Source organism: Scomber japonicus, chromosome 10 (genome assembly GCF_027409825.1).
Source record: "Scomber japonicus isolate fScoJap1 chromosome 10, fScoJap1.pri, whole genome shotgun sequence".
Classification (NCBI taxonomy): Eukaryota; Metazoa; Chordata; class Actinopteri; order Scombriformes; family Scombridae; genus Scomber; species Scomber japonicus.
The window spans coordinates 28289630-28302106 of record NC_070587.1 but is presented as its reverse complement, the minus strand read 5'-3'; the positions used below and the strand labels follow the sequence as shown (position 1 = coordinate 28302106).

The window sequence follows — 12477 nt, the reverse complement described above, 5'->3', positions numbered from 1 at the left end:
TCACCAATAAACTTGACATTATTTGAGATTATATTCGTGCTTCATCCATTTCAACCTTATCCTTTGTAACACTGTAGATAACACTGGCTTAGTCCACTACTGCTTAGAGAGTGTAATTCAATCACTGACCATACACAAGTGAAATGTAAATTGATGTACTGTTTACCACAAAGCAGAAAACTTATGGTGTTTCATAATTCGGTTATTAGTGAATGAAGCAGATCCACACATCATTTTTTGAAGAATATTTGTTTACTCATTAATGAACAATAGGCTAAACAATAACTTCTGAACATAAATTATTATAAATGATTAATTAAACATGATAGGAGTCTACTTAATAGGACTGAGTTGCCTTTGATCTCTAAATGATGCATTTTCCTGTAAATGTGGGGTGCATGTTGCTGCAGATGTCAGAGGTAGGTATGGCATGGCAGTTGAGCATCATGATGGCCCTGCTGCATCATCAGAGCATCAGAAACCAGCCCTGGCCTCAGGTCCAAAAGGCTCTTTCCAGGGTCAAGTCTTGAAGCAGGCTCTGTAAAAGATGAACCACACGTACACTGAAAAGTAAATCATGATGTAGACACTGGAAAAACTGGCGTTTCACACTATGTTGATATTTTACAATTGACTTCAAATGGATAGAAACACAGATGATACAAACCTCTGTTTCTTCTCATCTGAGCAGCCCACACAGGCTCCTCTGAGGAGGCAGACACTCTGCAGCTGCCTCAACAGACATGCTGCTGCTGCTGCCCTTAACAAAACCAAAATCAAACTATCAGTTATGAAGAGAGCAGCAACAATTATAATATAACAAGGAACAAACTTAGCATTAGCTACCTTAGAGACAGTTGATGAACCAGACTCTGGCTACATTACACTAGCAACACACGTCTTGGTCAATATTTTCACAATTGCACAAAAACCCAAATGTCTGTTTGCCAGCAGTGCTCATAAAATCCAACAGAAATGATCAATGTGAAGTTGTTAGCTTGGCTACTATGTTCAGCTTGTTAATTTTCAACTACTAGCAGTTAGCTAACGTTAGCATCGGAAAGCTAATAACAACTGTTACACTACTTTAGAAATACGTTACTAATACGTTACTCTCACTTGTATTACTTACTTCGTTACTTGACGTCACAACGGTCCGTTGTGTCCTGAGTCAGCTGTTTCATCACAGATGGAAAGTGCTTCACTGAAAACAGGCAGGTAGAGCCAGGTAGACCATTTTCAGATGTTAGCATCCATGCAAATTCATCATCTTAGAGGAGGCGGGACATTGTCCTTGAGATCCCGCTGGAAAGTAGGACATCCGGTACATCCGCGATGAGCCAATCAGAAACTGGGAATTCAAGTTGACTTCCTTTTCAATCAAACTCTCTCTCACACATACTACTATACTCGCACACACTTACTATCATACTCTCTCACACATACTACTATACTCGCACACATCGCATATTATTCGCTCATACATTCACTATCATGTTGTTTCATCCATAATAGAGAGTATGAAAAGAGAGTATGATAGTAAGTGTGTGTGACTATAGTAGTGTATGTGAGAGAGTATGATAGTAAGTGTGTGTGACTATAGTAGTGTATGTGAGAGAGTATGATAGTAAGTGTGTGTGACTATAGTAGTGTATGTGAGAGAGTATGATAGTATGTGTGTGTAACTATAGTAGTGTATGTGAGAGAGTATGATAGTAAGTGTGTGTGACTATAGTAGTGTATGTGAGAGAGTGTGATAGTAAGTGTGTGTGATTATAGTAGTGTATGTGAGAGAGTATGATAGTAAGTGTGTGTTACTATAGTAGTGTATGTGAGAGAGTATGATAGTATGTGTGTGTAACTATAGTAGTGTATGTGAGAGAGTATGATAGTAAGTGTGTGTGATTATAGTAGTGTATGTGAGAGAGTATGATAGTAAGTGTGTGTGTGTGTAACTATAGTAGTGTTTGTAAGAGAGTATGATAGTATGTGTGCGTGACTATACTAGTGTTTGTAAGAGAGTATGATGTAACATGTGAGAGCAAGTATGAATTATTTCCTAAACGGCCCCTCATATACATGTATTAGTACATACTGTACCACTGCGGAGTAATTGCACTGTATGTTGCAGGCTGTAATCTAAATTATTACCAAAAATTGTAATGATAGAATAAAGCACATGTGAGATACTGTATCGCAAAAAGTATACCTCTGGGGTCTGCGGGGAACTCAGTTGGTATGATGAGGGTTAAGTGCCAATTGTAGCTTTACGTATTGGGCCACCTTCTTATAGCCAAAAGGGTTAAAAACACAAACTCACTTTGTCTAGTGAAGGTGATTTAGATTTGTCTGTCCCCATTTCCTTAGGTTAGACACTATTTGAGGAAGATACCAAGAATTAAACAAAATTAAACAAAAACACATTTTTGTGAAATGACTGTTGTAGTATGATTATCAGGTGACTCTTGTTGTGTAGTATAATTTTGGTGAGTATACAGTGTATAATATTAACGCTATTGACGATTTTGGAATATAAAAATTCCCCAAAAATAAACAAAAAGACATTTTTTTGAAATGACTGTTGTAGTATGATGATTAGGTGACAATGGTTGTGTATGATGATTTTGGTGAGTATACAGTGTATAATATTAACGCTATTGACGATTTTGGAATATAAAAATTCCCCAAAAATAAACAAAAAGACATTTTTTTGAAATGACTGTTGTAGTATGATGATTAGGTGACAATGGTTGTGTATGATGATTTTGGTGAGTATACAGTGTATAATATTAACGATATTGATGATTTTGGAATATAAAAATTCCCCAAAAATAAACAAAAAGACATTTTTGTGAAATGACTGTTGTAGTATGATTATCAGGTGACCCTTGTTGTGTAGCATGATTTTGGTCATCCTACACTGTATAATATTGACGATATTGAAGATTTTTGAATATAAAAAAATCCCCAAAATTATAACAAAACTAATTTTCCTAAAATAAATGTTGTAGTATGATGATCAGGTGACCCTTGTTGTGTATCATGATTTTGGTGAGTATACAGTGTATAATATTAACGCTATTGACGATTTTTCACCATAAAATTCCCCAAAAATATGCAAAAACATTTTTTATGAAATAACTGTTGTAGTGTGATTATCAGGTGACCGTTGGTATGTGGAGTAAATTTGGTGAGACTACAGTGTATAAAAGTAGAGATATTGAATATTTTTAGCTTTGGTACTGCACTTTGTAGACGATCCCTAAGCGCTCGCCTCTCCGCCCGCAGTGCATAGAGAGCAATACATTTCCTGCAGCCTGGAGGACGACTCGTTTTGACGAAAATGAGTTTGTAGTCAATAGTCTACCTTACTACGATAGGACAGAGGCATTTTTTATGTTTTAACAATGTTTCGTTTATGAGCTATTGATCACTGAAGTTCGAATCTGCCAATCTCTTTCTAACTTTACCCAAGTCTGTCTTAGATGAAATTGAAGCGTAGCAATGTAACTCTGCCTTGCTGAATACGTGTGCATTCCCGCGGCCAGGGGATACAAATTAGGTAGGTAGGTAGATAGATAGATATATAGATAGATAGATGGATAGATGGATAGATAGATAGATGGATAGATAGATACTTTATTGTTCCCAAAGGGAAATTTGGCTTGGGCTCTAAGTGCTGAACAAATAAAGTAAAAGTAAAGTTGCACATTTGCACAACAATAATACAATAAAAATGACAGAATTGCACATTTGTGCAACGATAAATGATATAATGCTACCTATTGCCTCAATAAATACATAAATATAATATAATAAGTAGGCATATTGCACATTCCCACACATTTCTGTACAAGGTAACAGTAAGGGGATTACACAAATCATAGCAGCATCAACATGACAGCAATGCATACCTCATCCCGTTTACAAAGTGGACAGACTCGTCATATATGGACTGCAGAGAGGAGTTTTCGGCCCTTCCTATCACTTTCTTTGCTGTCTGGACCAGACGGTTAAGTTTAGATTTGACCTGAACAGAGAGCTTGTCATACCACGCTGACATGCCAAACCTGATGAGACTTTCCAACGCAGCCTGATAAAATAAAAACATAAGCTTCTGGTCAACCCCAAAGATCCTGAGTCTGCGGCAGAAGTATAGTCTTTGCTGAAGGCGAGAACACAACATATCATCGTGAACTTCCCAGTTAAACAGACATCCAAGTGAACGCCCAGATATCTGTAAGAACTGACCTGATTGATTGTTTGATCATGGATTAAAAGCGGGGAGTGGTCACCTACTGATTTAGGGTCTATCAACATCTCTTCAGTTTTCTTAACATTAATAATGAGGTGATGGTCGTCGCACCACTGGACAAAAGACTGAACCTCATATGAAATATGATGAGGAGTCAGTATCTTTGTACAGCAAACTGAGAATTGCTGTATTGTCAGAGAATTTCAAAAACATAATTCCCAGGATAGCTGCTGATACAGTCATTTGTGTAAATAGTGAAGAGGACGCACACACACACACACACACACACACACACACACACACACATACATATATATATATATATATCAGTCAAGCCCGAAATTATTCATACCCCTTTTGGACATGCCACTTTTTGTTCAAATATAAATAAAAGCTGACTGAAATATTTTTTTTACCACAATGATGCCTTTTGTACATCGTCTTTTTATCTTCTTGGAGACGCCTGTGTCACTTCCGGTCAAAAAACAACTTGCTGGTTGAATAAAAGTAACTTTAAGTCAAAATTTGCCAGGGGTATGAATCATTTCGGGCTTGACTGTATGTATATGAACAAAACGTTACATACAAATGTTTCTATGGAGCCTAGCGGCACCGCCTAACGTCAGTCTGCTGTAGCCTAAGTCACTGTGTGATCTTTCTCAGTCATTGAGTGCTCATCAGTCAGAATGGACATAAGAAAGTTTTTCAAGATAACGCCATCCAGCCATGTTGTGTTACCAACCACAGATCCAGTGATCTGCCAAACGCTGTTTCAGGTTGGTGGTAATTTAAAGCTAATTTTAGAGCCTAGTCTGGCTGCCCTCGCGTAGGCTAATGCTAACACTATAGCAGTCAATAGCAGGCTATAATATTTGTAGTTTTCATAGTCAGGTGATTTGAGTGAGAGTTTGTAGTCACCATTGTTCATTTACTCATTTTGTCCAAGATGCAGCGGAGCTGTGATGTAGCAAGAATACCTTTTTCAAAGATTCAAAGATATTCAAAGACATTGTTTAGTTATTATAACAGTGAGATAATAATATTTTCAGTTTTTATGTTGTGGTGATTTGAGTGACAGTATGTAATCATGGTTCTTTAACTCAATTTGTTCAATATGAAGCAAAGAGCTGTGATGCAGCAAGAATAACTTTTCATAACTTGCATCTTTTACTCTTTTCATTAAATAACAGCCTCTCTATCCCTCTATTCAATGTCGATTGATTACACAATATTATCATACTAGTGAGAACGTTGAAAAGGCTGTGCCGAACACTGTGTCTTTTCAGAAGGATAAACCATACAAATTTGGAGGAAGTGGCTGCATTCTTGCAAACTGAAATAGCTGGAACCGAGCAGATGCAAGGATATCGATGGTTACACCTGCGTGCAGGGGTTATATTGTTTAGAATAAAGTCGACATTTTGTGATCAAGTCATGCCAACATGCCAACTTTATTGTCGAAATTTCAACTTTTATCACGACATGTCGACTTAAATGCCGACATGCTGAGGTTAACGTCGGCATGATATTTCAACTTTATTCTCGACATTTCGAGTTTAATGTTGTTACGGCCCTAGGCCATTTGCATTGTTTCTTTCCCTTCCTCTGTGTGTGTGTTCCACCCCATTGTTTGCAGTGGACCCGTGAAGCAGATCCCTGGCGGCTGGTGGATGAGGCTGATTGGTGCGGCTTCCCAATCAGAGAGCGACAGCTATAAAAGCCCGGTGTGCCCTCCAGACGCTGGCAGACACCTCAGCATTTGTGTAGTAGTAGTCATCCTGTATGGTAGCATGTGTTTTGGTTACCCAGATTTGGGCCAGGGTAAGGATAGACTCTCTCTTACTTATTTATGTCACTTTGTTTTCGGACGCTAGGTTTAGGGGTGCTGATCATTTGTATTTCTGTTTTCATTTAACATTAAAGTAGTTAGTTAGGTTTTTGTTTTAGAAATATTTGATTTGTTGTTTATTATTCACTTTATTCATGAGACAGTTAGCTCCATTTTATTTGTAAGGAGTCCTCTTTTTGTTATATTTGTTTATTGATTTATCAGCACTTGGTGGCCCTTTTCTGTTGGTTTTAGTATTAATTTCCACTTGTCAAATTTAATATAACAAAGTCGTCATGTCGAGTCGCAGAAAAAAAAAGTCCTCATGTGGCCCTACAAAACAGCAGTAACAATAGTCATTTAGTGAATGAAGAGAAAATGAAACTGAACAGGGATTAGCTAAAATGCATTTAAGTTATTGGACATAGCCACCTAGTGGACAACAAATGCAACAGCATGAAAAAGGTACCTGAAATAGAACTATGAGTGCTTTCAATTCCAGTGAGCCACCCACTAGGCCTATTGACCTCAATTAGGCATAAGCCCTTAATTGATTATACAGTAACTTGAATGTATTATATTTTAAGTCTAAATTTTGCCATTATAAGTCTCTTAAAAGTCCCCTAAAGCCACTATTTAGAGCTGCAGTTGATAAGTCTTATAAAAGTAACTTTTTGTCATATTTGCTAAGACTGTAAAGACAGAATTACATGAAACTAGTAGTCTGTAAAAAAAACAAAAGAACAGGCTCATTTAGCCCCACCTACTGCTCCTACTGCAAATGACCAGAATCCACCACGACCGGACAAAAAGAACCAGAGGATTGTGTCTGATGGAGTGTCTGACAGCTGTCAATCACTGCTCACGCACACAGCCCCCTCCCCCTTCCTACTCAGCTCAGACAAGCTCATATCTCTGAGTTTCTAGGTAAGGTATAGCCATGTGAAAGTTACTGTAAAACGTTTTATATCTAGCTGTGTGGAGTGTAGTTTGTGTATTACCGATTGATGCGCCATGTTGTTTACCTGGTCTCTTCAGTTGCGTGCAGGTCGCGTGCACATCCATGGTTGCGTGCCGTCGTGCGCACGTCAGCCTTCTCTGGGGAGGGATCTGAAAGTTGTACTTCTTCAAATTTGATGCTAAGTCCTCTCTCACCTCAAAGTTACCAACTGCAGCTTTAAGGGGTTGTTTTTCAAAATTTTCTCCTGGGGGAGGATACCCCCGGACCCCCCTAGTCAGCCCCGGATGTCTACAATGTCTGGCACCGCCCCTGCTTTTATTATTAGCACCACGGAAGAATGATGACTTGTTATGAATATATTAACCCATTTTATGTCTATGTGACCATGATCTCCTGTAAAGGAGATGATAATAATAATAATAATAATAACAATAATAATGATAATAATAATAATTATTATTATTATATATATTGTTATTATTATTATCGTTATTATTATTACGTGTGCCATAGGCAGCATCAACAAAAAGAAGTTTCCTCCAGTGTTTTTTTCTCTTATCCTGCAATGTTCTTATTGAAATAGACTATATAATATAGGCTGAGATAAATGATAAGTTTTATATTAGAGTGGGCATGTTGTGTTTTTAGCATTGTGAGGCAAACTGGTCTGTTTGAACGGGAGACGTGCAGCAGCTGTAAATAAATAAATGCGTAGCCTATATAAAATCTGATGAGACTGTTGCTTATGCAGTAATATAGTCACAGAAGTTCAGAGGTCACAGAGGTATTAGTAATAAATAGCTTAATAAATTTAAATGTTGACCAAAAATATGGTTTAAGTTGGGTTTTGATTATATAATTGGGTCTGTTATTGTTTTGTTTTTGAACCATGGTGTTAAACCATATCAGTGAATCATCCAAGGACATTTTGCTGGAATTATATAATAAAGTTTGGGAGGGTGAGAAACTGCTACAATGCTGGAAGGAGGCTGTCGTGGTTTCCAATACGCAAACCAGGAAAAGATTGTACAAAGTAAACCCAGGGATCATCTGAAACATCTGCGACATCGGCAAAATAATGAATTTTTTATTAGGACGATTCACTGTGGAATAGGGGATGAAAAAAGGAACTCATTGTAAAGAAACGGTAGGGGGCTGTTACAAAAGTAGAAGAGTGGTCATAAATGAGATTTTAATTTTCAAAAGCTCAGAAAGGAAAAAAGTAGTTTGATTTAATAGATATAGATACAAGTTTGAGGAGTAAGTATGATCACATTTGGTTTCATTATCTTAGAATACCTAATTTGATTGAGAGGATATGAGTTTTCAATTTAGTTTTTTTTGTATGATTTGACATGCTGATCCACACTCTATACCAGTTGGTGGCGGTAAAGGGTAGAGGTTCAAAATTCTAAAGTCTGTTGAGTGTCTGTTGTTAAATGTATCAGGACACACAAGACTCAGTGTTTCTCTTTATACAATTTAAAAGGCAATATCAGACAAATGTGAGACATGTAATAAGAAAAATGTTGAGCATGTGACGTTGTAAGACGTTCAATGTAGAAAGAGAAAGACTGAGTCATCAAAAGTTTTTTTTCTTTTTTCTTTTCACTTTTTGGAATTTTGTAATAATGTCATGTTGTTACATACCCGACACAGTAGATGGCGGCATGCACCTTTAACGTTGGTTTGTAGTCCGCTAGGAAAATAAAGAACCAAAAGAAGAAGAAGACGACTGACGCTGACACGTCACGGAGGTCAAACGAGAGGAAAGATGGCGAGCACCTATGATAGTTTCAACTTGTAAGTCTTGTGAAACAGTAAAGTAATCAGGTCGCTTTGATTGATCTTGCTACGGAATGAAGTGGCTTTCATTTCATGCGAACAATCCGAGCTGTAGATCTGCTAAACGTGTCAGCGTGATACTTTCCTGCAGTTAACGCCACGTCTGATTCCACACACAGTTGTCTTAATGATAGCATGAAATCATTCACCTCACTGTATTTAACAAGATCCTGTTTCTCTGATAGAAGCTGGGTCTCTGACGTCTGAATTCATGGACGTTGGATGTATTTGCAGTACTAAACACTCAGGAGCTGCTTCAGCAGTGTGAAATTAGCTGAATTAGCTAATATGTATTTCCTGTCACATTTGTGTTGTGCTTCCAGCTATCTCTGGCTCATGGTCCCATTAAATGGATTTGGTTTCTATCAATCTACTTCCTGTTGCTGTGTTATTAGTGGAATGTGGTTTTCAAACAGCTGGATTGTCTTTGTCTCAACAGGCGCACCACACCAGAGAAGTTTTACATAGAGGCTTGTGATGATGGTTCTGTGGATGTCCTGACTATTGACAGGGTGTCAGCTGAGATGACCGTCTCAGGTAAGCACAGGTTAGGTGACTGAGCTCCAGTACACATGTAGTTGAACAGGATGCTCTACAAATTAAGGGCTGAACTCCAACTATCTTAGCCACTATTTATCGACCATTCAAGCCCCATTATTCTTCCTTAAATTAATTATCTTCCTTTTCAACAATCTTATGTTCTGTTTACCCAAATATGCTATTGCTTGATGATTTTAATATTCACTTAGATGACATCATCAATGCTTTTACAAGGGACTTGATATCATGCCTTGATAGCTTTGGACTACAGCAATATATTGACTTTCCTACACACTCCAAAGGGCACATTCTCAACCTGATATGCTTTCTGGTGTAAACCATCTTAATTGTTCTTCCTCTGATTTGGCTATTTCAGTTAGTATCTTTCAACTTCAATCTAATGGCTTGATTCCACCGATCATTTGCACATGTGCACTAGGGCTGTCAACCTTCCTCTTCAATCCCATTCGAATTTCATTCCTTATATTTTTTTAAAAATTCGAATAATATTCCATTTTTTAATGTTAAAATTTAGCCTATTATTATTATGTATTACTATGTAGGTTACCTATACAGTTTAGGGCATGTGCTTGTCATACGTTTTTGCCAGTAGAGGGCGTTCCGATGTAACCAATAAACATTTTATACCAAAAGTCAGGTGATATTTTTCTTACTAAGTAAATAATAATTAAGCTCATGCACAAAATGAATAAAGTTAAATTGTGAATTTTAATGAGCATTTTGAGCAACACAGTCATCTCATTTTTCCTCCCAGCTTCTAACAATGAATTAAGCAAAGACTGCATAATTTACACAGCTTATCTGTTCACATGTTCTTTGTTGGCAACTATCATCCCAGCCATGGAAAAAACCCTTTCTAACTGAAACCCTGCTCTAACTGAGGTCCCTGGAATGCTCAAGCCATGCCAGCTGGGCGAAGTGGGGGTACTTGACTCTTGACATCTTTCACCACGACAATGGGTTGCTGTCGGTGGGTATTGGGGTGTCAGTCTTGTACATCTGCATTTCTTGCAGTAGCACAGTTCCAATGTCCAAAGTACCACCTGGGCCAGCATTTTGGCGATAAACATCCCCCAAAAGGGACCCCATAGCACTGAGAGCGGTTTTCTCTGAGCGCTGTGTCTCCGTAGCTGTGCCTGCTCCCTCTTCATCCTCCACATGCTCTTCATCCTCTGCAATCAAACTCATCTCTTTGTGTACTTTATCACGTACGAATGAATGAATGAATCACCCGATGGAAACGCGGGTCAAGGTAGCTAGCAGTATTGAGCAGCACGAAGGCATCTTTGATATGACTGTAGCGCTTCTCGAGGTCAGCAGAGATCTTTGTTTTCATGTTTCATGTCATCACGGCTGATGCGGTTGGCAATCGATCAGTTGATAACGCCTCAGTGGCCACTTTGAAAGGCTTTAGCACTGCTCTCACCTACAGAAAAAAACATAAATAAGAATACTTGATGACTATATGGGCCTAACACTCCGCACCTCTATCACACTGAAACTTTCTCGCGTCCCTATTAATAGTTATTGGTTTATTAAGTTTAGGCATGTAAGTCAAAATCACTGGGTTATTTTAATTTCTGTGACTCACCTGCTCCATAAGGGTCCACTCGTTGGTGCTCAACTCAAGATGACCAAGTTTTTTCTCCATAATGACCGCTGCCACCGCAGCTTGTTGCTCGGCTGCCCGACACACCATATCATAAGTGCTGTTCCACCGGGTAGCGCAGTCATTGATCAGCTTTGCAGGTTTCACTCCGAGCAGCTTCTGTTTTCCAGGAGGTAGCTGTCAGTAGTTGACTTTTTTCGAAATGCAGTGCTGTGGCCTTGAGTCTGCTGATAGGACTTTCGATAGCTCGCACTGTCAGCCCTTTCCTCACAGCTAAGTTAATAGTGTGGGCCATGCATGGGACATTGGCTACCTGCAGGTGCCTCTCGACAGCGTTAACATCTGTAGTGATGGAGAGCACTGACTGGCGACTCATGTTGTGCTCTCTGAGTATGTTGGTGATGCACTCTGCAATGTTTTCAGCAGTGTGGGTTTTCTGAGCTTCGGCTGTTTTAAGAATGATATCCTTCAGTTCCCAGTCCTCGTTTATAAAATGTGCGGTGACTATCACATATGCCTCGGTGGCTATTAAGGTCCATCCATCTGTGGTCAGGGCAATGTTTTCTCCGCTTATCATTTTTCTGATGTTGTCTTTTATTGTATTATAAAGTTTCACAACTCTGTCACTGATGGTTGCACGGCAAGGAACAGCATACCTTGGCTCTAGCTCGTGGACAAAATCTTTAAACTCAGACCCCTGTGAGATGTTTATCGGCCTCATATCTTTGCAGATAAATCGTGTCAGTTATCTGATACAATCCAGGTCCCCAGTGGGCAACGCATTGGATATTATATTTCACAGATGTAAGACAATTAGGGCATGTACAAGTTTCCAGACAAACTTAAATTGTTCTTCTGTGCAGACATCAATTTGTAAGTACATGCCTGGTTTGTTTACAAATGCAATGCAGTAGGCAAGTAGGTACATTTCAAAGAGGATTTAAAGGCCTTATCTGTATTTTAAAGCTGATGGGAACCCAGAGAAAACCCTATCCATTCCAACTGTGGTCATAACCTTGTCAACATAAAGGTAAATTAATATGCCATATATTCCCTCACCAGCTTCTCTGGATCTTCGTTGAAGTAGACACAAAGACCTTTGATGATGCATTCTTGTCTAATGTCAATGCTGTCTGTCTAAGTATGCAGATCAGAGAGAATATGCAAAAAACCCACAACAACAACATTAAGAACACCATTTAAACCAACCAGCACAGTTGGTTTCACAGAGCTGATACAACTTGTAACTAGATTCACAGGAAGTCACAACATTAAAATCATTTAGAGACTAGAGTAGTAGTGTATACAGTGGTTCTTGAAAGTATGTGAACCCTTTTGGGATAGTCTTGTTTTATTTACATATTTTAGACATAAATCTTTTTTATATCTTCATATAGGATAGATTATTTCTGTATAAT

General features: G+C 38.4%; 1 protein-coding gene and 1 long non-coding RNA gene across 4 annotated transcripts in view; one reads left to right on the top strand and one right to left on the bottom strand.

Moving 5' to 3' along the window:
• Positions 1 to 388: 388 nt before the first annotated feature.
• Positions 389 to 1265, bottom strand: LOC128366436 (uncharacterized). The gene is made up of 3 exons (XR_008321855.1): positions 1133 to 1265; positions 668 to 760; positions 389 to 538 (listed from the first exon to the last, which is right to left on the bottom strand). It is a non-coding gene; the product is annotated as an uncharacterized LOC128366436 (long non-coding RNA).
• Positions 1266 to 8795: 7530 nt separating this feature from the next.
• LOC128366381 (phosphatidylinositol-3-phosphatase SAC1-B) overlaps positions 8796 to 12477 on the top strand; it is a 33019-nt gene continuing 29337 nt past the window's right edge. For all 3 annotated transcript variants that reach the window (XM_053327073.1, XM_053327072.1, XM_053327074.1), the window contains exons 1-2: positions 8796 to 8847; positions 9329 to 9426. In XM_053327073.1, coding sequence (XP_053183048.1) covers positions 8819 to 8847; positions 9329 to 9426 — 127 coding nt within the window. In that variant the 5' untranslated portion in view covers positions 8796 to 8818. The remainder of the gene's footprint in view (positions 8848 to 9328; positions 9427 to 12477) is intronic.